Below are 22,265 nucleotides of genomic sequence, written 5' to 3'. Positions count from 1 at the left end.
CCGCTCATACAATTGTCTCAAGTTCTCGTGCGTAGCCCAGCGTGTTCTCGATAGCCATCTGGCTGAGCTCCTTCGTGTTACCTTCCTCGTCCACAGTTGCCTTCATACTTTGTTGGGGGAAATATATCCGGCCATCCTTAATTAACCACCCTCTCGTGTGTGCAAACTCAATAACAGCACCCTCGCTATCTAGGAAAAGCAGATTCTTTGTTGATGAGATGGGTAGAGATGGATAGGCAGTTTGACTGCACGTTGCGATCTCGTGGCGGATTTGGTTGATCAAGATCTATGCACCGAATTAGCATTTCCTCGACATAAAGAGTAACAAAACATACCTCGCTGAAAACACCATACTCCTCACTCGGTACCTCTCTGCTCGCCATAGCCTTCCAGACCAGATCATAGCTTCCCTCCATCAACCACCTCTCCAACTTAATCGGGTACCCTAGATATTTATCCTTCTCCAACATCCCCTCTCTCCCCTGTCTCAACTCCAATCCCTCCAACTCCGTATGAAAGCCCGCATAATCACTCTGCGTCAACAGCAACAGCAGATACAGGCCCGTAATCTTATTCTTCTCAGAATGCGCAGGACTCAAGCGCTCGGGCGGCAGCTCGTAGAATGGTGTGAGTTGGTGTACATAGCGGGTAAAGGCAGCAGGATCCTTCGCTCGGATTGAGAGGAGAGCGCCGGTTTCGAAGACTTCGCGGGCGAGTTGGAGGGTCGAGGATGGGGTGTTTGGTTGGGGGGTGAGGGCTTTGAGCTTGAGGAGGGTGATTTTGGCTTTGGAGAGGAGGGAGGAACAGTCTGCGTAGTCTCGAGAGGACTTCAGCTTGCGGAGGATGTCTTGGAGGTCGCGTTCGGACATTGTGAGGGTTGTGAGGGTGTTTGGTTGGCGTGGATGTGGTTGTGGTGGTTTCGATGGTGGATTGTAGAGCAGGCAAGCTGGAGACGCGAAGTCGTTCTAGCGCAGTTTTGATGGTCACGTGAAGTTTGAATGTCCGTCGAGGACGACGCCTCTTCGGTGTTTCCTTTACAACGGAGCTTAAACAGATATGATTATGATATGTTTATCGTCTGCTGGCTACGTTTTAAATAATTACCATTCGCTGCTCTATAACATATCTCAAGGGAAGGTCTCTGAACCAATGACGAATAATAAGCACTTGCTATTCTTTCCACCATTTTTGTTTCCAGTGAAAATCCTCAAAGAACTTTCCGATTGTCTATTTTCTGTATTGTTTGTGGCAGCGTACTTCTCGGTCGACACGATGTCTCTCATCGCTCTGCATCACAAGCATTTCAATATCATGCCAGGAGCTGTGGAATAGCCTGAGAAGTGACAAGTGTCACTATGAAAGTACTGAGGGGGATGAGGAGTGCCCTAGGGAACTGTGCAGCTCCAACTGCTACAAGCATGAATAAAGCCACATGCCATGTGAGTGTACTATCAGATCTATATGGCTGTGAAGGAAGATGAAGTCCTTCCCTTCAGAATGAGCGTATCCAAATTCTTAACCTTCTACTGCCAACCCATTTCAAATTTTCAATATGGTTTCTCTGTTACTCCGCAATTGTTTCTATGCGTTCTCCTCACTGTTGAAACAGAAAACGATGTCACTTTGTTTCATTGTTGGATTTCCTCTGGACTCATCAGCGCGCCACCGTACCTTCACTCCAGACTCTTCTATCCGTGGCCGCTTACACTCTCTCCAGTCATGAAGCAAGTTCAAAAGCTTAGGTTCCAAGCAGATACTTGCTGCCAAGTATAAGCTGTCGAAAGCAAGTCCTATCTCGACTTATCCCTTTTTCTGCGCTGACCAGCATGTTAGTCCAGGATAGTTACAAATTACAAGTAATTTCTTTTCGAGCGTGGTAAGCCATAATCTACCTAACTTGTCTCTAAACTGAAGACTGTGATACATTCTCCAGCAACCATGTATCCAAACCTCGCTGAATGAACAGAAGTAGTTTTCAAATCTTGCGATCTAAACCAACGATGACAATCAAACATGAAAAGAGTGCAAAAGTTGGATTTACTACCATTGTTTCACTGCTAACCAGCATTCCCCAAAAAGCCCACGACGCATGATCTAAACGGCGAACAATTGAAGCTTTTCTCGTAGTAGTGTAGGAGTCTACTGGAATCCTTCCTCCTCGACGCATCATCGTTGGGGATACAACGCCAGGAATCTGGCCTTTTCTTGACTAGTGGAGAAAGCTGGTGGGCTTAGGGGTATGTGGATCGATGCCCTTACTCGGCACTCTATTCGAGGTTCAAGGATGAGTTGGAGGAGAGGGGGGGGAGGGATGGAGTGTTGTGATAGGGGTCTGGATAAGGGTTGTTCTGGGATGGTGAAGGTTGTTGAGTGGTGTTGGACTGGGGGACTTGAGTTGAGAAGATTTGGATTGCAGAGGAGGAGCGGGTGAAGAGTGGTTTCCTTTGTTATTTGTGCTCGCTTGCTGTCGCTCAATGTTTCATCTCCTTCAGCTCTTGGGATTGAGGGGGGATTTGGTGTTCATTCTCAGTAGTGTATCCTTTGGTGCCGTTATTGAGGAAGGAGCTGGGTGTTAAGGGGTGAAGTGCGGGGAGGTCGATGAGACTGAGACGGAGGGAGGGGGGAGGATTGGTTTTGGAGAAAGATGGGACGTTTAGCTAGAGAAAAGACTGAAATTGGAAGTCATAGGGAGTATTGAGATATTGAATTCCTTTATTGGAGATAGGGGTCCTTGCGAGACATTCCAGAAGCCTAGGGTTAGTGTTGCCATTCTCCTAAACTCGCGCTCTTAACCGTATATCCCCCTGCTGAGAATCACTCCGGCCACTAATCCGGGCCATAACTCCTTACACACCCTCTCTAACGACTACACAAACATACCTCCCATTCCTCCTCCCTCTCCTCCTTCTCCCCTCCCCTCATCTCCTCCCCCCAAAGAAAACCCCCAACCTCCCCATCAACCTCCCAAACCCCAACTCCCCCGCCCCCTCCACCAGACCCCCGCGAATCCACCCCGGCAACTTCCCCCTAATCCTCTCCCCCGCAAACCGTCTATCCACCATCACGATCGCCGCGTAATCGTTCTGATGTCTAATCGCCCTTCCGATCGACTGGTTGACTGCTCTCATGCATGCATTTTCGTAAAACGCTCTTGAAGCCTCTTTTGCTTTTGCTTGAATGTCTTGTTTCCCTAGATTAGGTTGATCGGAGGAGGAGAGAGACGCAATGGCGGACGACTCGATGTATTCTAATTTAGCCCTCCATTCCGCCGACGCGGCGTTGGGGAACGGGAGTCCGATGATTAGGACGCAGCGGCCAAGTTTATCGGAGAAATTGATGCCTTCGCTCATCTTGCCGCCCACGACGCTGAGGAGGAGGGCGGCCTTGCCGGCGTCGATGGCTGAGGCGTAGGCTTGGAGGGTTGTATCTGAGGACGTTTCTTTGCTTTCTTGGAATACGGCCTTTTTCTTCTCGAGGCGCGAGAGGATGGAAGGCGAAGATAGAGAGGGGGACATGGACCAGCTGGTCAGGACGGTGGACAGGTAGGTGTAGGAGGGGAAGAAGACGACGATGCCGTCGGGGACGATGGTGCAGATGTTTAGGAGGGCGAGGCCGAGTTCGGCGATCATGGAGGGGTCGTTGCGTTTGTTGTATGTGAATTCGAAGTCGATGCCAGAGGGGCCCTTGCTGAGGTTCCAGGCTACGAGGTTTTCTTTGTGAATGACGTGCCCGCAGGATAGGGTGGTGAGGGAGGAGGAAGGGAGGTAGGGGAATAAGTGCGAGGTGTAGTCGGTCATGGGGGACATGGTTCCGCCGACGAGGAGAACGGAGCGTGCTTGTGAGACTATTTCGCGAAAGGAGGTGGAGGGGTCCAGGAGGAGGTATTTGAGGGTTGTGAGGGAGGGGTCGGAGGGGGATTTGGTGAAGAACAGGCGGCCTTCTTTGGAGGGGTGGGTGAGAGCTGAGAGGAGGGAGGTGATGTGGTGGAGGACGGGAGTTGTGGATGTTTGTTCCGATTGAGTGGATGGGGTATTGGGTGCTTGAGTTGAGGTGTGGAGGGCGTAGCCTTCGACTTTGCGGGCTAATTTGCTTTCCGTCAGGTAGCGGATGAGTTTGAAGAGGTTGATTTGATCGACGCCTTTTCCAGAGAGTAGCTCTTTTTCGGAGACTATACCATCTGCTTTCTAGAACAATTATCAGCAAGTACTAATTGTAAGCTTGAAGAACTACTTACTAGCTGTGTCGATCTACCCTCAAGGTAGCCGACAAGCGAGTCGATAACTCTCACCACTTGAGCAATATAAACTCTATTTTTTCCCTTCAATCTGTTCTTGAACTTTTGCAAGTAGACTCCAAGCTGTCCTCTTGCACGCTTGAGTTGCATCAAGTTCACCTCCACTCCATGAATCCCAGATATGGCATCCATCAAATTGTGAGCCTCATCAATAATGACCACATGACCCTTCAAACTGATACCCAATGCCTCTCTAGCGCTCTTCTGGAGCAGTAAAGGATAAGGTAAAGTGACAATCTCACTTGGTTTGATAGCAGATCTCGAAGCATAATAAGGGCAAATCCCAATCTCCTTGCCAAGCGAGCCCATGTCTTCAATATCTCGAATAGTGGCCAAGGAATGATCTCGGAATGTATTGACGAGAGCTTGATTCTCCTTGTTGGGAAGGAAAACACATTTATGCTCCTTAGCTGTGCTGGATTGCTGGAGTTCTGAACAACGTTCGTTGATTGCTGTGAGGGAGTTGAGCTTGTTGACTGAGGGATTGATGCAAAGATTCTTGCGAGATCCGAGAGTGAGGTGCTTGAGATCTTCGATATCTGTATCTTTCGTGTCTGCGTCCTTGATCGAGGGTGGGAAATTGACCCTTCGGAGCTCGTTGATGAATTGGGTGAGTTGAGAATGTGTTCTCGAACAGTAGAAGATCTGTAGTGTGTCAGACTAGGCACAGACGGTAAAACTAAAGTCACCCACCTTAATCTCATCCTCTGTTTCATCCTCTTCTTCTTTAGAAGCTACAGGGCCCATTCCAATCTTTGCCATGAGTTCTAAAGTAGCTGCTGAGAAAGCACCACCTGACTTAGCACTTTTAGAGCCATTGTGCTCTTGATCACTATCATAATCATCGAGAACAAACTGTTCTTCGTCCCCGTCGTCATTCTTCTCAGCATTAACTCTTCTTCTCTTAATTCCTTGATCGCCTTTCAAGTACTTGTCTCGTTGAGCTTTCTCTTTAGCACGGATTCTTGCTAGTCTGGCTTCCATCTCTTCTCTGCGGCGAAGCATTTCTCGCCGTTTCCTGGCTTTGGCTTGTTCGATGACCCATGCTGGTTCATCTGAATCTAAGTTTTGTTAGGCACCAGTGATCTTCTTCTGGGGAAGAAGACATTACCATCTTGACTCCAATTCAATCCTTCCTCAAATTGTCTTCCTTTGAAGTCGCGTAGCCAAGTCAGAGATCCACAGATTAGACTTAGCGATTTTCCCTAGAGGAGAGACGATTTAGCCAGATTTCAGTCTAGAAGACTGTACCTCTCTGGACACGTTCTTGCCAGCTCCCGAAATGAAAAGGACAAGAATGTAGCTCCACGTGACTCACAGTACCAGCTATCAAATGTCAGTCAAGAACAATGAGCGTAAATGGACTCAAGCTTACTGGGACTTTCCAATATGCCAAGTTTACCTGCCTCCAAAACATCATAGACCGTCCCCATAAACGTCTCCTGGATCTCGTACGGCGTGTACGGGTGGTGAAAGTCTCTCATCACATGACTGGTACCAGCATCGCGCTCCTCGTGGTCCTTCTCAGACCGTGCCATGATTCCCGTTGACACTCGCAATGCAGTACTGTAGCATGCAACCTTATCGTTACTGTACCGTCACTCGAGTAAAAACCCCCGAATCGCGTTCGTTTCTTTGTGCTCAGTCAGACACGTTGTCGTTGGGCTCATGGCGCTGTGGCAGTGTAGCAAAACAAGCGGAATGAAATGCCTGCTACTGTAAACAATCAAATCCTTCCTCAGCCTCACGACAAAGAACAGGTCCAGGCTGCTGCATCTGCACCCGAGAGAGATCCTCCCGAAGATGCACAGTGAAATCTGCCGCCGCGCTCGTACATGCAGAAATTAAACCCATCCACTCCTTCTGCGAGTCGAGATGAACAGGCACAAGGGAGGGTGCTTTGATATTGGAGATTTCCTGTTGTAGAGATCCTTGATGCAGAGTCTGTTCCCGTGCGTGTGGATAATCCAAAAAGCTTAGCATTGCTCGAATAGGGGTCTCGCATCCGAACGGCGAAAACAACATTTCCCCTGGCTGGCATGGGATGTGAAACACTGACACGAGACCAAGTCAAACATTACAGTATGTGCACTACTTGAATCCGAACTATCCGATGGCAACATAAAATGCTATTTACAGTATAAGTTCGTATGGGCTACATGACCCCTCAACTTGCACATGCCGTTTGTGATGATGGCGACTCTGCAACTCTGAGCAAATGCACCAAGAAAGTCATTTACTCAAAAGGGGGCATCTCATCGTCGCCGCGTGTTGAGTGATTTCGCTTTGGAAATTATATTGAATCCACATATGTCCACAATTGCCTTTTTTGGAAACTTGGAAATGGTTATGGTGGAACTCAGCCTCTTTGTCTGTCTTGGAAGCCATGACCGCATGCTCATGCTCATGCTCATACTAGAGATCTGGTAACGACGCTCTTGTTATGGTTACGGCAGTGGTGGGTGGCCGGATATGCCAGCGTGATATATACCTATTTACGTAGCTAACCCATTACTCATTCATTGTGTTACTGTACCATTCACTTTCGTTCACCCTAATGTTGGTTTCCTCGTCTTCAAAATTCCGACGACCAAGATGTTGTGACCGTTGCAGATTGTCTCTGGAAAATAAACATGTCCAAGATGTCGTACCCCTACCAATACCAGCAGCAGCAGCAGCACGACAACGGCCGAAACATGATGAGGGGAGATTCGCAGGGCCTAGGTCAAGGTCAATACGCCAAACCGCAGTCGCAGACGCAGTACGATCGAGGGGCTCAATGTATGTCAAAATCTGTCTCCAATCCTATCCCATCCTTGATTTAGCACACAACCTTCGACAACCTCGCATGCGCGTGAATAAAACGACAACCTTCCCGTTTTCTCAGCAGAGAATCCCCAAGGTTCAACGGTCAGCAGCAGCTCTTCCTCCTATTACCAGTTCCAGTCCAGCAGCTGCTGCCTTCAGGTCGGCTTACGGCTTACCTTATTATTCATGCGCTGGAGTTAGGGGATCGCTCTCGCACACCTCCGTCCTTGGACTTTCTGCAAAAAGACTCGTCGACGAAAAAGTTGCAACCCTTGGCTAATTACATTCAACGTCGCAGATCATCCGGCTGGACAGTACCCTCGCAATCCGGTCAACATGGCCGACCAGAATCAAAGCTACAAGTACCTGAACCCTCAGCTAGGGGCCACATTCGTGCCTTCGGGTCATGATGATTTTTACATGCCCGAAGTCGTGTCACCAACTCCACAGAGGTCAGTAAACAACCAGCGCTGCGTGGCCCGGGTGTCGCCTCAAACCTGCAGGAGACAAAGAAAGGTGTTTTGGGATGCAGGCTGACAGAATGCTGCAGAATAATGCCAGAAGTGCCTTCAAATATGCAAGAGGGGCTCGCCCATCTCGAACTGGAAGCACGAAACCCTCAGGGTCATAGGATGAGCAACTCATCGACCGTTTCCTCGATGCAATCGCCCTACCTCGATCAACGAAGCTCGACGCAAGGTGCGCCGCGACCGGGAGGGCAAGCTCATGGAGGCGGTTATCAGCACACAAATGCTTCTGCATATCAAGATATGGGGAGGGAACAGAAGTATGGAGGGGCTCCCATAGAGTCGCCCAAATTCAGCCCATTCCCGAAGCTGCGAGATCCCGGCCCAAATGTCCCGCCCTCAGACGAAGAGAAGGAGGAGGTACTAGACAGAGCCAGACCTTTGGTATTGAAATCTACGGATCCAGAGATGCAGTTGGCATGGGCACAGGATTCTTTATCTTGGGTAGAAATTGCGAGCCAAGCTGCTGTTCGCATGCAACCTGAAGGACAACCAGGAAGATCCATTACACCGAAAGTCGAGCATCAGCTGAGAGAGGATGCCCTTAACATTGTCAGATTCTTGGCAGACCAACATCACCCAAAGGCAGAGTTCATGAAGGGACAATGGCTGGAGTTCGGGAAATTCGGATACCGTGTGGACAAGAAGGAGGCTTTCTTGGGATACAAGAGAGCAGCAGAAAAGGGCTATGCTCGAGCTGAATACCGAATAGGCATGCAATATGAGAACTCGAACAACTCTGCCAAAGCCGTCGAGCATTATAGAAAGGGTGTTGCAATACGGGATTCTGCCTCAAACTACAGATTGGGCATGATGACATTGCTTGGACAACACGGAATGCCGCAGGACTACCAGCGAGGTGTTGATCTCATTCGATTTGCTGCTGAGACCGCAGATGAGAATGCCCCTCAAGGTGCCTATGTTTATGGAATGCTTCTTGCTCGAGAACTTCCCAACATTAGTGTGCCGGAACAATACCTGGCTTTTGACCTCAACGATGCCAAGATGTTCATTGAAAAGGCAGCATATCTCGGATTTGCTAAGGCACAGTTGAAGATGGGTCAAGCATACGAATTGTGTCAACTTGGTTGTGAATTTGAGCCTGCTCTTTCTTTGCATTATAATGCCCTTGCGGCTCGTCAAGGAGAAGCAGAGGCTGAGATGGCTATCAGCAAATGGTTCTTGTGTGGTTATGAGTCAGTCTTTGAGAAGAATGAGGAGTTAGCTTTCACCTACGCCAAGAGAGCTGCTGCTGCCAGGCTTCCCACTGCTGAGTTTGCCATGGGATACTTCTACGAAATTGGCATGTACGTACCAGTGGATCTTGCAGAATCAGAGGCGTGGTACCGGAAGGCAGCAGAACATGGCAACAAAGATGCTCTGGGAAGAATCGATAGCATCAAGAAGAACAACACTTTGTCGAAGAAGGATCACGAGCAAGTTGCAATCTCAAGAATCAAGTCACAGTATGGCTCGCAACGTGGAGCAAGACCAGACAGGTTCAAGCAAAAGCCAGCTCCGATGGGTGCCATGGCAGAGGAAACGGTAGACATGCCAGATCCACGAAATTCGTACCCTGCAGTTGCACCTTTGCGTCCCAACAAGAATGCCCCTCTTCCTCAACGACCAGTTTCCACAGCACCGTATCCTGAAGATGATCGGGTTCCTGGAGCGTACAATTATGGTAATCAAGGTCTGAAGCCTGGATCAGGACCAAACTCGCGACCTGGATCCAGCTCAGGACCTCAAGCAGATAGACCATCCTCGGCTTTTGGTATCAGACCTATGGCGCATGCGAACACTGATCAGTTCAACCAAGGTGGACTTAGACAGCAGGAAATGCGGCCTTCCACCAGCATGGGAAATATGCAAGTTCCTCCAGCTGGACGTGGCCACAATCCAGCCGGTCGAGATCGTATTGTGTCAGCTGGTTGGGAACCACAACAACCTAGCAATTACCGACAATCCCCCAGTGGAGCACCTTCACTGCCACCAGTTGACTTTGGTCGACCAACGAACTTTGATCCCAGTGCACCAAGCAAACTCCAGAAGCCTCCTCCAAATATGATGAAGCAGCAACCTCCTCAACCACAAGGCGGTCCTGGATATCCGACAGAGCCTTATGGTAGAACTTCATCATCCATCGCCGACCCTGCAGTACAGAGACGTGATCCTGCTTCGAATCAATTCGTCAGACCAGAGCGAGGCAGCTCTATGCAACCGCCGATGATGACTCCTCCGGTCATGAGCCCACCTCCTCAGATGGATGCTCGAAGGCCGCCTTCTATTCCTGCACATCAGCAGGGAAGACAAGATTCGATGCCTCAAAGCCAAAGTCGACAAAGCAATCGTCCACCGCAGCACACAATGTCATCCCAAGGTCCAATGCCGTCTCAAGGTCCTGACTCAAGACCATCATCTGTTGCTCCGTCTGTTACTTCCACAGGATCTGGACCTCCTAAGAAAGCAGGTCCTGCAACTTTTGAGGAGATGGGTATCCCAGCCGGGAAGAACGAGAGCGATTGTGTAAGTCATCTCCACACCTACTCACACTCATCTTCTAACATTCTAATCAGGTTATGATGTAAATGGAGGCGTCCAACTATAAATGTGGAATGGAATGAAAACGGGGTGGATAACATGCACGTGATGATAATGAACCAAGCAGCGAGCATTGTTTGGCGTTGGATGAGATACATTTGGCATGAAGATTACAAAACTCACATACACTTCTGAGTAGAAATGATACCCATAATGTGTTGGTTTCTCCGATTCTTTCCATCTGCTGTGTTTCTCACTTCTCTGGTTGATGTCACGTGATAACGCGTTCCTGCTCAAATCGGCGACTCGATTTTCTGTTCGATGCATCCACTTTACATCATCATATTGTTTGTGTCGACTTCACAACTCCAAAGCATCAGATTGTCTAAGGTCAGAACAATCTTTTACCAATTTTATCTTACCTTTCCTCACTCTTCAAACCTCACCTCAGCCTTCTCCGCTCCTCTCCTGATCACCAACGCGTCTTCACCACCAACCTCCCACCATGGCCCCCCGCAAACCCAAACCAGCCGACGACGACACCGCCTCGACAACCTCGACCGAACACCCCGTCCTGAAACCCAACACCACCAAATCCAAGATCGAGAAACCCAAGACGGAGAAACCCAAAGCCGTCAAGGCGAAAGCTGTCAAGAAGATCGCCGCTGCTGCCGCTGAAGGAGAAGCTGAAGAGAAGAAAGCCGTTAAATCGAAGGTTGTGAAGAAAGATGCTGCTGCTGTTGAGGACGCTGCTGCTGCGAAGACTGGTGGTGGTGGTGGAACCAAGGAGAAGGAAAAGGGGGAGAAAGTAAAGCCCGTAACGGGCGAGGAGGCGGTGCAGTTGATCCTATCGTATCTCACGGCGCAGAATAGACCGTATAGCGCTACGGACGTGAGTGCGAATCTGCACGGCAAGGTACCTATGTTTTCCTTTCTCTTTTTTTTTTGGAAAAGGTTTGTTGGGCTAAGGGAGCAAGGTCACGAAAACAACGACCGATAAACTGCTCAAGGAGATGGAGCAGGCGGGGCAGATTATGGGGAAGGCTACTAAGAAGGATGGTGGTGGACAGTGGGTGTTTTGGGCTATTCAGGTTTGTCTTTCCTTCTTTCTTTCCTTTCATATTTGTTTGTGTAGGCTAATGAGGATGTGGTGGAATAGGATCCGGCAGACACAGCATCCCCTGATCAATTGAAGGAAATGGATTCCCAGATCTCAGCCCTCAGAGAAGCGATCCCGGGACTGAAGAGCAGGGCGAAGGAAGTTACGAGTAAATTGACGACACTCCAAAATGCGCCAACGATGGAGGAATTGGGCGAGATGGTTGCGAGGCTGCAGAGGGAGTTGGGGGAGAAGCGGGAGAGGGTGGAGGGGTATAAAGGGGAGGGCAGGAAGGTTGTTACGCGGGAGGAGAGCGAGAAGGTGGAGAGGGAGTGGAAGTATTGGGGTAAGAAGAGGGGGGACAGGAAGAAGGGGTTTTTGAATTTGGAGGCCGTGATGCTGGAGGGGGAGTTGAAGAGGGAGGATCTCTGGGAGAGGGCGGGGTTGGAGGAGGATGTTATGTGATGTGCTTGAGGGTTTGCTTGGATGAGTTGATATTTGCTGGTCGTGGCTACATGGGATATTTGGTGTCTGGAGTGTCTGGGATTTAAGAATATCTGCGGAGCTTACATTAGGGCTGTTGCGCTGAGCTACCATCTTATATAGCAGAAGAGAAACGAAACATAACATCATCTAGCTACACCACATCATTCGATTCTTCCCTCGATGCGTTACTAAGTGCTCATCCACTGCATCCACTAAGCTCTCACTCCCAAAAAGTCTCCACACTCAACCCATTTCTCCACATTCCTGTGACACAATCTCTGTCTCAGCTTTACGTCTACACCCGGCACTTTCTCTGATCCAACCGATAAATCAAAAGAAAGCACCTGTTTGCACCTCGAGTCCAACATCTGGAACATCCTTCCCCTTCTCATTCAGTATCGAGGCCTCGGTAGCTGTCTGACCAAATGTACAGTTTCCAAGAGGTCCAGGGCAACTCTGGGCTTCGGACCGCGATCTGGTTCATACCAAATGTTTTGATTGGACCTATTACTGGTATATTCATAGGTTATTTCGTGCATCGGCTTCCGACTAACATTCTTGTTACATCGGCATGCCTAATCGCTGCGGCGGCACCCTTGATAATGGCTTTGAGCTCCCCTAGGTTCGTCGTATCGGAAATCAGCATTTTGGGCTCTCATAATTACTTGCCCCAACGGCTCAAGATGGTAGATCCCAATTCCTGGGATGTGTTGGTGTATATAATTAGTCTGCTGACACTGACTTAGTGTTATATACTGTCGCTAACATCATTATCACCGAGACGATGCCAGAGTCTCAGCACGGTCTGGCAGGCGGAATGTTCAACGCGCTTGGGGGGACTGGGGACCTCTGTAGAGATCGCAATTCTGGCAATCGTCGGAGGAAATCAAAGTCACGTCAACACTGCTACTCAGTGGATATAGAGCCGCCTTCTGGACAAACTTCGGGATGAACGTGGTTATGATGTTCATAGGAGCCATTGGCATGAGAAGTGCGTGGCGTATTGGCAAAGCATAACTTGTGGATCTCGGTAAACTTAGTTGATGTGTTCCAGAAGCGAGAGGTGAAGGATGGAGTGTTCAATGATGAATAAGGTAAAGGAATTTGTATGTGAGAGACTGGACAAGTCAGTGAGTCCGAGGAAAGAATGTCACATCTCCAGGGAGACAACGATAAATGAGACGTTATGAAAGTGGGTACACGAGTGCAAGAGGAGTGGGCAAGTGCGACCACCAACCCTGTGTCAAATGTCAAGGCTTCAATATTGACTCATTAGAAACATTCCTTCACCCGTGCCCGCCGCCTTGAGAACCCTAAGGGCCAAGGGAGCGGTCGGGACTACCTTCGATCAAAAAGGATATAAAAAAATAACAGCATCTAGAGAATGAACTTCATGATCTTAACTGCCCTCTTTTAGATAACTTGTAGTTGTAGAAGTAACGATGCGCCTGTTGGTGTCGAGAAGAAGGACTCGAGTTGCCTCATATCTGGATTTCCAATGATAGTGGTCTTGTAAGCTTTATAAACATCTACAACGAATGCTTTCATGGCTGCGAATTTCAGCAATTATGCTGCAACTATTATATCAGTAATCACTTACAAATTACAGCCAGATGTTCTCCAATACAAATGCGTGGCCCACTCATGAACATCCAGACCCATTGCCTCATTTCTTTTTTCTCATCGGGACTAGCTTGGATCCATCTCCTAGGAAGCCATGAGTCAGGAGAAGGAAAGAGATCAGAGTTGCGACCAAGCATGTAAGGAGATGCACTGGCGATGGTTCCTTTTGGGATGAGAAAGCCGGAGACTGTTGCATTTGCCGGCGCCACGCGAGGGAAAGGACCAAATCCCGCAGGGTAGAGACGGATGGTTTCCATGAGGACAGCATCTAAAAGTTCGGAGCTGGGAGGGTCGCTCGAAGACCTCAGATCACTTCGTAGCATATCCTGAATCTCGGAGTTTTTAGACAATTCCCACATGAGATAAGTAAGGATAGTCCTGGTGGCTTTATGGCTGGCATGGATTTGGTCCACCATGTCTGATGCAATCAAACTAGCCTTCTGAACCTCTGGAATATAGTCTAGTCTCTGCCACATGTGTTCGAAAGCGCCCATGGAGCCTTTTTCACTAGGGAAATCTGTCTCCAGACTACTGATCTTGCGTGTGGTGAGATCTAGCACAAAAGAGTGAATGGTATCGAAAGCAGAACTGACAGAAGGAGGGACCAGGTCTAAGCCGAAACAGTCGAGTATATATACCAGTCGCTTGATTTCCGTGGAAGCGAAGAATGCCCAGGGCTCAACCGCGTGAAGAAATGCTGATAGATAATGTGATCCTTCGCCAGGATGTTCGACAAAGTTGGTTCCGTTCCCTACGCCGTAAATATAAGCAGTGACGACGTCTATGCTGTACTCTCTGGTCAAAGAGAACACCTCCACAGCGTCACGGTTCTTGATAACTTCTTGTAATCTTGGCAGCAGCCTATCCACACCAATGGTGGTAAGGAGTTCAGCAAATTGAACCGAATTGACAATTGTAGATTTCGAATAGACATGAGCGAAGACACGTTTCCTTTCCGAATGAAGGCCTGCTTGACGTATGGCAAACAGTGGCGAGAACCTACCATGTGAGCGTGCATCAAATACTGGCATATTGACGGCCTACCCAAATTGCGTGAAACCATCGTACATGCTTGACTTATCCCAGTTGCCACCATATACTGTGCGCACGCCATCTTTGATGCAGTTAATACTGATTTCCTGAGGACCAATTCTAATCACTGGCCCAAGCCGGCGATGTGCGGCGAGGCGTGCGGTAAATTCTCTCCCTGTTCCTCTGATCCACAGCAGCCACATCCGAGAGAAAGGCGCTGTGAAATGAGCATTCGGTATCGCACTGAGCGGAGAGATCACTGCCACGAGCTCGGAAGCAATCCATACAAGCAGAACAATGAGTGCACCAACAGCTATGGTGGCCAGCATTTCAACGCTGGTGGCAGATATCAGATATAGTGGGGTTGAAAGGTGAGAACGGTAAGGATGAGGTATCGTGAAATTTGCTGGTGAAGACCGTTGAGGGCTTCTATTGAGCGTTGAGTTAGTGATTGTTTGACTTTCGATGAGAGCGGAATTGGAAGCCCTTAAGAATCCAAAGGCAAGCCGGTTTGAAAGACTATAGTAAGACTCGCAAGATTCGCTATTCGTAGTGAGAGATGACAATGAGAATGCAGTGGCTTCTGATAATCTTCAAGAACACTTTCAATAGATTCATGTTCGACTTGTCAATGATCTTAGACGTGTCTCGAGGAGTGCTCTGCCATGAAATTTGAGCTATGCTTGACAATGAACGTTCTACGCAAGAGAAGTCCGAATAATAGCACGATAAGGTACGATAACTCATAGGAAGAATATACAATTGGAAAAAACTATCCCATTTAATTATCAAGTCTTCACACGAAACAAACCAACAGTTCCAACACAATAAATTCTGCGGCTAAATGTGCGATTCTTTTTTGATATCCCACAGTCACGTGAAACACTTATGGCCTAAATTTCCAGACCACGTAGGAAGCTCGCTTACGACTAGCTCACCCACGAAGACATTCTACCATTTTTTCGAGATCGTGAAAAGTTCACGACAACAACTGCATCCTCGAAAACCACGACAAGATGCCTACTCACTTGAGCAAGACCCGCAAGCAGTATGTAGCCTCCCTCATATCTATCCTCAATTATCTGCCAGCCGCGAACCCACGATTGTCGATCGCGCGCAGGCTTGTCAACATCGAGGAGGGCACGAAGATGAAGAATCGAGCTGATGAGATAATGAATATAGTCGCGGACACGTCTCCGCCGGTCACGGTCGTGTAGGAAAGCACCGCAAGCATCCCGGTGGTCGAGGTCTCGCTGGTGGACAACATCACCACAGGACGAACATGGACAAGTACCATCCGGGTTACTTTGGAAAGGTCGGAATGAGATACTTCCACAAGCAAGGAAACCACTTCTGGAAGCCAGTTATCAATCTTGATAAGGTGCGTTTGTTACATTATTCTTTGGATGGAGGGGTGGGTGGATGATGAGGGATGATTGGGATGCTACTGGATCTCGAGGAGAATCACGATCACGATATAGCGACGAGGATTGAAGGAGGATTTGCTGCAGAATGACTCTGGTACAATTGGTACATGAGTCGATGCTAACACTATTTTCAAAGCTCTGGTCCCTTGTCCCCGCCGAGAAGCGCGATGAATACCTCTCCGGCAGCAAGAAAGACACCGTCCCCGTCCTCGATCTCCTTCCCCTCGGCTACTCAAAAGTTCTCGGCAAGGGCAGAATCCCAGAGGTCCCACTGGTTGTACGCGCAAGATGGTTCAGCAAGGAGGCGGAGCGAAAGATCACAGAGGCTGGTGGTGTCGTTGAGCTGGTTGCCTGATTGATTGCTTTTACTCAGCGTGGTAAATCGAACTGAACGAAGGGTTGGGCTTGGGCTTTTCGAGCGGGAAATGCATGGCATCGCAGAACTTGGTGGCTTTCATTACGGCCATGGGACTTCTTCATATGAAATGAAAAGCACAAACTTCAAACCACAATTGGGACCAGTGAGATTGTCGTTGGTGGTGTTTTAATATCTTGTTTTTCGTGGTATCTTAATTTGCAAGCAGAGACCCAACAATGCGATCATACAGCAAAGCAATGCTAACTATATACAATGAACGCCTTTCTATGCTTTCCCCGCCTAGCAACTCCAATCACTCAGCAACGCCATCCTCATGGTATATCTTACAACATGTGCATTTCGTCATCATCACCATACACCTCCTCTTTCTTCTTCAAGAATTCATGCTCTAGAGCTTCCTCGGCACTGATTCGCTTGTTTGGATCCAGCTCGAAACATCTCTCCAGAAATCGTACAGCGAGCTTCTCTTTGGCATCTAGTGGAATCTCGGAACCTCCTTTCCCTCCATCATTCCTACATGTTGACCACAGAATGATCTTCTCAAGCAGGAATCCTCGGTCTCCTATTGTGGGAATGTTTGTCTCAAAAACGGTGCCGTGCAGCAGTGCACATTGCTTCATCCTCTTAACACCGAAGATGGTGGCAATCTCAATCATAGCCTCAACATCGTCTGCTGAGTTGAAAAAAGGGAATCTTCTGGACAGGATAGTCAACAGAATGACACCAGCTGACCATATATCAATCTTGCTGGATTGATCTGTACACTTGAAAAGCACTTCTGGAGCACGGAATCCTCTAGTTCCAGCACGATTCGCTCTTCGTGATGGCCGAGAGTCATTCTTGGGATATCCTCCTATTGGTCCTGTTTGTGCTGCCACACTATTCGTGACACGCCGCCTTCTTTCTGTTACTCCTTCTCCGCATAAACATGGTTTCATGTCTGGGCCATCTTCTCGTTCAGCAAGTCCAAAATCTACCAGGACACCGCGTCTCTTGTCGGGTTCGTAGAGGAAGTTGGTTGGTTTGATATCCCGGTGTATGATGCCTTTTGAGTGAACTGCAGCCAGGGCAGTAAATAGTGACCGAAAGTAGATTTGCATATCGTCGACTGTCATCTTCCTGAAGTACTCTCTGAAGTCAGTGTGTCTGAAGTAAGGAAGCACTGCAACCACCTGATCCGTATGTCTAAACGCCGTGATCAGTGGGCATACGGAGTCGAAACCTCGAAGGTCATTAAGAAGATCCAATTCGTTGAGAATTCGTGAAGGGCTGCTGGTGACATAAATCTTCTTGATAGCAACATATTTCGGTCTTCGTCTTTGCTGAGCATATTCATCCATATCCGCAAGAGCATCCATTCCGATCCGTCGTTGTTTCTTTAACGGTGGTGACGTCCATTTATTTTCCTTTTCCTCAATGTCCCAATCATTATCATAATGCTCGTATAACAGATCCTCGGCCTTGTACACTGTCGAGAAAGTACCTACAACGCGTTAATGAATACAAAACGCCTTGGTGACATGTGAATTACCCTCTCCGATCCGATTGATGAGACGAAAACGGTCTTTTATGCCCTTGAAAGTCTCCTCAAGTTTCTCCATGTCCTCCAGTACAGACGGGTCAACTACGCCATCACTATCGTCAGAGAAGTCCGAGTCCTGTTCATCCTCTTCGTCGCCCTCGGGTCTTGATTCGCCCAAGTCTTCTTGCTCCTCGAAAGACTCGTCGGGGTCCATCTCGTCGTGGTGGATTTCAAACGGTACCTTCGCGTTCCTGAGACGAATTGCTGCCATATTGAAGCTTGCGAGCTTCGACTATAGTCGCAGAGCAATAAGTCCTAAAAGATACAAGAAGTGAGAGGTGGGAGGGCCTTGCAATTGGTTGTTTAGTTTCAGGTACAGCCTGCAGAATAACGTCGGTGGGGTGTCAACAGCCAATATCTGTGCTACGCCCGATCTGGCCGCTAATAAACAAACGCGTCTCCACGGGTGGCCGATGTCAACATTGGCGACTTGCGACGATAACCTCACTCCTCCAGCAGCAATACACATTTTGTTGATGCTGTTCTCGTCGTGCAGAACACTGCGCCCATATAGCCACGATGGACACAATTCAATTCGATATCAACGATGCTCTTAAGCACTACATGAGCGATCCTGCCACGATCGCTACGCCTGAAGCAGATTCAAACCTCGTCGATTGCGAAAACGACCCAGACTCACTCACCAACTCACTGATAAATACCGTACTGAATCCAATAGTTGATGCAGTGGCAGAGAATCCCGATGCGATCACAAGAAGCTCTTCATTTGATTCCTTGCAATTTCTGTTAAAGTGTGCCCCCATTTCCTTAGATGCTATATATCCCACAGAACCAGATTCTGAGCTCTTCAAACTTTCTAGGTCCTCCTCCGTCCTGCCTACACATGCCTTGAGCAAGATCTTTGATCTCGTTGTCTCGGGTCTTTCAACGGAAGCCGACGTTATCCACAACGATCTCGAATCGGACGAACAAGAGCTGGTCTCGCATCACAAACAGCTGTTAGAAGTCTTCGGCTTTCTGCTGCAATGGACCATAGCAGCTGTCGAGACAAAAGCGGCGGAGAAGTCGACGACGGCACCTGCTGCACGAGGCAGAGGAAAAGCTGCCAAATCGAAGACGGCATCGAAAGATAAGGACGGAAATTGGGATTCGTCGGCACAACTCCAGACTGCTCTTGATGTTATGTGCAAAGTCCTCAAGTTGAAGCTATCAAAAATTTTCTTGACGACTTCTGAACGAGATACCTTCATTGGTCTGCTGACCAGACCTGTTTATATGGTTCTTGAGAGCGAACAGAGGGTTAAGAATAATGAAATCAAGATGCGTGCATTCAAGGTTCTGTGTATAGCTGTGAAGCATCACGGACATGGTTACGGTATGGGTAAATCCTGATACTATTGGACGAGGCTGACAAGAGTAGCTGCTCAAATCTCGATTGTCCAGAATCTGACATACTTCGAGCATCTTGCAGAGCCGATGGCAGAGTTTCTCCATATCCTCTCTGAACAATACGACTACGCCCAACTCGCAGGCGAGATTATGACTGAATTGAGCAACAAAGAATTTAACAGCAATGATACCAAAGGACCGAAGTCCGTGTCATCTTTCATTGTCAAGCTATCAGAGCTCGCCCCTAGACTAGTCATCAAGCAAATGACTATGCTTGCAAAGCAACTCGACAGCGAGTCTTATGCCTTGAGATGTGCTTTGATTGAGGTTTGCGGAAATTTGGTAGCAGACTTGAGCAAGCAGGAAGAACGAGGCGACAACCACAAGTCACAGCTCAACGCTTTTTTTGATGTCTTGGAGGAGCGATTCTTGGATCTCAATCCGTATTGTCGTTGCCGGACTATCCAGGTATACGTCAAACTTTGTGGACTTGAGCAAAAGTTTCCCAAGCGCAGACAGAAGGCCGCTGAGCTTGCTGCAAGAAGTTTGGAGGATAAGAGCAGCAACGTTCGACGAAATGCTATTAAACTACTCGGAACGCTCATCAAAACTCACCCTTTCAACGTTATGCATGGTGGAATGCTTTCCCAGAAGGAATGGAATGCTCGATTGGACGCTGTGGACGCAGAATTGAACGCATTGAAGCCTCCAGCCGGCACTCCTGGAGGCCTCGACGGCAATGATAAGACTGTGGATACGCAACTTCTGGACGATGCCACAGTCATCGAATCCGACTCACCACAAAAGCCAATGACTGACGAGCAGAAAATTGCTGCAATCAAGAAAGCACAGGAGGAAGCTGCTACTTCGGAGGCTATCAACAAGTTGACTCTTACGAGACGATACTATGTGGAAGCTTTGAAGTTCATTGAGGTTTTGCATGGTGCAACCACCACAATTTGTCAACTTCTCGGTTCGAAGAACAAGAGCGAAGTCATTGAGGCTATGGACTACTTCCACACAGGTGATGCTTACGACATTGAGCAAAACAAACTGGGTATACGAAGAATGCTGCGGCTTATCTGGACCAAAGGAAACAGCGATGAGGGAAAGGGCGTCCAGAATCATCTCATCGATGTCTACAAGAGTCTCTTCTTCGAAGCTCCACCGACCTTCACTGCCAATGATGCCTCGAACTACATCGCCCGAAACATGATCAGCTTGACATTCGGAGCAACACCTGCTGAGTTGACATCTTTGGAACTGCTACTTAGTACGATGATGAAGGCCGGTCATATCAGCGACCTTGTTATCGAAAAGCTATGGCAAGTCTACGGTGTCCAGAAGAGAGAGATCTCGAAGAGCCAACGTCGTGGTTCCATCATCGTTCTGGGCATGCTGGCTACTGCTAAGCCAGAGATTGTTGTTGGTGAAATGGAGACGATGCTGCGGGTTGGTCTTGGAAGCCTTGGTCGATCAGATCTCCAATTGGCAAAATATACATGTATAGCACTTCGACGAATCAACCCCACCGGAAGACAAGCCAAGGAGACAAGTGTGCCAACGTCGAAGCTTCCTAATGATCATGCTGTCCTTGTAAAGCTAGCAGCGATCACGGAGATTGAGTCTGACAACAAGGAATGGTATGGCGTTGCTGAACAAGCAATTAGTGCCATCTACACTTTGTCGAAGCACCCCGATACCCTCTGCTCCGAAATTTTGCGACGGAAGACGAAGCGTGTGTTCCAGCAACGGATAGCCAAGACACCTGAGCCAGAGGAGCCGGAGACTTCACAGATGGTATCACCACCACCCGAACCAGTAGAACCAGAATCCAAGGTTAAAGGATCAATTGGTCTCTCACAGCTTCTGTTCATTGTTGGACATGTTGCGATCAAACAAATTGTTCACCTCGAGCTTTGTGAGCTAGACTTCAAGAGGAGGAAAGTCGAAGCCGAGAAGAACAAACCTGCCGAAACTGTAGCAGACAAGGCTGCAAAAGAAGCAGCAGACGATCTTGACATGATTGGTGGCACGACTGAGGATGATTTCACCGAGGCTATGGCGCATATTCGAGAACGTGAGCTCTTGTACGGCGAGAACTCACTGCTGACCAATTTTGGTCCTCTGGTGTCTGAGATTTGCTCAAACAACACTACCTACAGAGATAGGAATCTTCAAGCAGCCGCAACACTGTGCTTAGCCAAGCTCATGTGTGTCAGTTCAGAATACTGCGAAACCAACCTACCTCTGCTAATCACTATCCTTGAGCGATCGAAGGACCCCATCACTCGGTCTAATGTGGTCATCGCGCTTGGTGATATGGCGGTCTGCTTCAACCATCTCATCGATGAGAACACGGACTTCCTTTACCGACGTCTTAACGACAAGGATGCTAGTGTCAAGAGAACTTGCTTGATGACCCTAACATTCTTGATCCTGGCTGGCCAAGTCAAGGTCAAGGGCCAACTTGGAGAGATGGCCAAGTGTCTCGAAGACGAAGACAAGAGAATCGCTGATCTCAGTCGCATGTTCTTCACAGAGTTGAGCACGAAGGACAATGCGGTGTACAATCACTTCGTTGATATGTTCAGTCTGTTGAGTGCGGAGAAGGACTTGGAAGAAGACTCGCTGAGGAGGATCATCAAGTTCTTGGCGGGCTTTATTGAAAAGGTATGGAAACCCCTTGACATGTATATGATGCACTTCGCTAACCTGAAGAACAGGACAAACACGCTAAACAGCTCGCAGAAAAACTCGCGGCCAGATTGGCGAGATGTGAGACTGAGAGACAGTGGAACGATGTTGCGTATGCACTTAGTTTATTGCAGCATAAGAACGAGGAGATTACGAAGCTGGTATCTGGTGGTTTCAGGGTCGTGCAAGCAAATGCGTAATTCTCGATGTAAAATGGCAAGACGGTTTGTTACGATGTATATGCATGTAATGTGGGATGTGGAGTTGGTGGAAGCAAACGGAAAGGCATGCATGAATGGGATGCTGGCGTTTGTACCTATGGTCATGCATAATGAATCAAGCGAAGACTTCTGAACTCGTTCTCAAAAGAAAATTTTATGTTAAAACGTGAGAGTATGTAACTCGACGGTATATTTCGGA

At 48.4% G+C, this 22,265-nt stretch overlaps 8 protein-coding genes across 8 annotated transcripts; 4 read left to right on the top strand and 4 right to left on the bottom strand.

The window, feature by feature from the left end:
* Nucleotides 1-4: 4 nt before the first annotated feature.
* Nucleotides 5-869, bottom strand: LY89DRAFT_698460 (uncharacterized protein; the record flags this gene model as incomplete). The annotated part of the gene is made up of 2 exons (XM_018216981.1): nucleotides 5-286; nucleotides 336-869. The coding sequence occupies 2 exons, from the start codon at nucleotides 867-869 to the stop codon at nucleotides 5-7; spliced, it is 816 nt and encodes a 271-aa protein (XP_018069221.1).
* Nucleotides 870-2,918: 2,049 nt separating this feature from the next.
* LY89DRAFT_783932 (CHL1 helicase) lies at nucleotides 2,919-6,200 on the bottom strand (the record flags this gene model as incomplete). Its single annotated transcript, XM_018222736.1, has 6 exons — nucleotides 5,670-6,200; nucleotides 5,613-5,620; nucleotides 5,406-5,499; nucleotides 4,988-5,355; nucleotides 4,235-4,939; nucleotides 2,919-4,184 (listed from the first exon to the last, which is right to left on the bottom strand). The coding sequence occupies exons 1-6, from the start codon at nucleotides 5,830-5,832 to the stop codon at nucleotides 2,919-2,921; spliced, it is 2,604 nt and encodes an 867-aa protein (XP_018069220.1). The 5' UTR covers nucleotides 5,833-6,200.
* A 1,238-nt stretch (nucleotides 6,201-7,438) lies between these two features.
* On the top strand, nucleotides 7,439-10,212 carry LY89DRAFT_698458 (HCP-like protein; the record flags this gene model as incomplete). Its single annotated transcript, XM_018216980.1, has 3 exons — nucleotides 7,439-7,554; nucleotides 7,653-9,089; nucleotides 9,120-10,212. The coding sequence occupies 3 exons, from the start codon at nucleotides 7,439-7,441 to the stop codon at nucleotides 10,210-10,212; spliced, it is 2,646 nt and encodes an 881-aa protein (XP_018069219.1).
* A 264-nt stretch (nucleotides 10,213-10,476) lies between these two features.
* On the top strand, nucleotides 10,477-11,881 carry LY89DRAFT_720318 (TBPIP-domain-containing protein). Its single transcript, XM_018218559.1, has 3 exons — nucleotides 10,477-11,086; nucleotides 11,148-11,261; nucleotides 11,330-11,881. The coding sequence occupies exons 1-3, from the start codon at nucleotides 10,676-10,678 to the stop codon at nucleotides 11,732-11,734; spliced, it is 930 nt and encodes a 309-aa protein (XP_018069218.1). The 5' UTR covers nucleotides 10,477-10,675; the 3' UTR covers nucleotides 11,735-11,881.
* A 1,192-nt stretch (nucleotides 11,882-13,073) lies between these two features.
* Nucleotides 13,074-14,667, bottom strand: LY89DRAFT_620085 (cytochrome P450). The gene is made up of 3 exons (XM_018210901.1): nucleotides 14,423-14,667; nucleotides 13,356-14,377; nucleotides 13,074-13,305 (listed from the first exon to the last, which is right to left on the bottom strand). Exons 1-3 carry the CDS (start codon nucleotides 14,611-14,613, stop codon nucleotides 13,169-13,171), a joined length of 1,350 nt encoding a protein of 449 aa, XP_018069217.1. The 5' UTR covers nucleotides 14,614-14,667; the 3' UTR covers nucleotides 13,074-13,168.
* Nucleotides 14,668-15,411: 744 nt separating this feature from the next.
* Nucleotides 15,412-16,474, top strand: LY89DRAFT_686488 (putative 60S ribosomal protein L27a). The gene is made up of 3 exons (XM_018215296.1): nucleotides 15,412-15,458; nucleotides 15,593-15,791; nucleotides 15,974-16,474. The coding sequence occupies exons 1-3, from the start codon at nucleotides 15,427-15,429 to the stop codon at nucleotides 16,190-16,192; spliced, it is 450 nt and encodes a 149-aa protein (XP_018069216.1). The 5' UTR covers nucleotides 15,412-15,426; the 3' UTR covers nucleotides 16,193-16,474.
* On the bottom strand, nucleotides 16,407-18,124 carry LY89DRAFT_124090 (kinase-like protein). Its single transcript, XM_018205181.1, has 2 exons — nucleotides 17,748-18,124; nucleotides 16,407-17,699 (listed from the first exon to the last, which is right to left on the bottom strand). The coding sequence occupies exons 1-2, from the start codon at nucleotides 18,007-18,009 to the stop codon at nucleotides 16,540-16,542; spliced, it is 1,422 nt and encodes a 473-aa protein (XP_018069215.1). The 5' UTR covers nucleotides 18,010-18,124; the 3' UTR covers nucleotides 16,407-16,539.
* A 91-nt stretch (nucleotides 18,125-18,215) lies between these two features.
* On the top strand, nucleotides 18,216-22,198 carry LY89DRAFT_620076 (uncharacterized protein). Its single transcript, XM_018210900.1, has 4 exons — nucleotides 18,216-18,550; nucleotides 18,620-19,134; nucleotides 19,180-21,821; nucleotides 21,875-22,198. Exons 1-4 carry the CDS (start codon nucleotides 18,318-18,320, stop codon nucleotides 22,043-22,045), a joined length of 3,561 nt encoding a protein of 1,186 aa, XP_018069214.1. The 5' UTR covers nucleotides 18,216-18,317; the 3' UTR covers nucleotides 22,046-22,198.
* The last annotated feature ends 67 nt before the right edge of the window (nucleotides 22,199-22,265 follow it).

Source organism: Mollisia scopiformis (assembly GCF_001500285.1).
Source record: "Mollisia scopiformis unplaced genomic scaffold LY89scaffold_16, whole genome shotgun sequence".
Taxonomy (NCBI): Eukaryota; Fungi; Ascomycota; class Leotiomycetes; order Helotiales; family Mollisiaceae; genus Mollisia; species Mollisia scopiformis.
Note: the sequence above shows the minus strand (reverse complement) of the source record. Positions and strands in the feature narration are given on the sequence as shown.

Excerpts from the sequence above, each read along its gene's own strand:
- LY89DRAFT_620076 (XM_018210900.1), top strand. The coding sequence starts at position 18,318 with ATGGACACAATTCAATTCGATATCAACGATGCTCTTAAGCACTACATG. Across the intron at positions 18,551-18,619 it reads TCCTTGCAATTTCTGTTAAA|GTCCTCCTCCGTCCTGCCTA; the intron begins GTGTGCCCCCAT and ends CAAACTTTCTAG. Across the intron at positions 21,822-21,874 it reads TGGCGGGCTTTATTGAAAAG|GACAAACACGCTAAACAGCT; the intron begins GTATGGAAACCC and ends CCTGAAGAACAG.
- LY89DRAFT_620085 (XM_018210901.1), bottom strand. The coding sequence starts at position 14,613 with ATGTGGCTGCTGTGGATCAGAGGAACAGGGAGAGAATTTACCGCACGC. Across the intron at positions 14,378-14,422 it reads GATGGTTTCACGCAATTTGG|GTTCTCGCCACTGTTTGCCA; the intron begins GTAGGCCGTCAA and ends CTCACATGGTAG. Across the intron at positions 13,306-13,355 it reads AGAACATCTGGCTGTAATTT|CCATGAAAGCATTCGTTGTA; the intron begins GTAAGTGATTAC and ends TGAAATTCGCAG.
- LY89DRAFT_124090 (XM_018205181.1), bottom strand. The coding sequence starts at position 18,009 with ATGGCAGCAATTCGTCTCAGGAACGCGAAGGTACCGTTTGAAATCCAC. Across the intron at positions 17,700-17,747 it reads CATCAATCGGATCGGAGAGG|GTACTTTCTCGACAGTGTAC; the intron begins GTAATTCACATG and ends AACGCGTTGTAG.
- LY89DRAFT_686488 (XM_018215296.1), top strand. The coding sequence starts at position 15,427 with ATGCCTACTCACTTGAGCAAGACCCGCAAGCA. Across the intron at positions 15,459-15,592 it reads TTGAGCAAGACCCGCAAGCA|TCGCGGACACGTCTCCGCCG; the intron begins GTATGTAGCCTC and ends TAATGAATATAG. Across the intron at positions 15,792-15,973 it reads CAGTTATCAATCTTGATAAG|CTCTGGTCCCTTGTCCCCGC; the intron begins GTGCGTTTGTTA and ends CTATTTTCAAAG.
- LY89DRAFT_720318 (XM_018218559.1), top strand. The coding sequence starts at position 10,676 with ATGGCCCCCCGCAAACCCAAACCAGCCGACGACGACACCGCCTCGACA. Across the intron at positions 11,087-11,147 it reads GTGCGAATCTGCACGGCAAG|GTCACGAAAACAACGACCGA; the intron begins GTACCTATGTTT and ends TAAGGGAGCAAG. Across the intron at positions 11,262-11,329 it reads GGGTGTTTTGGGCTATTCAG|GATCCGGCAGACACAGCATC; the intron begins GTTTGTCTTTCC and ends GTGGTGGAATAG.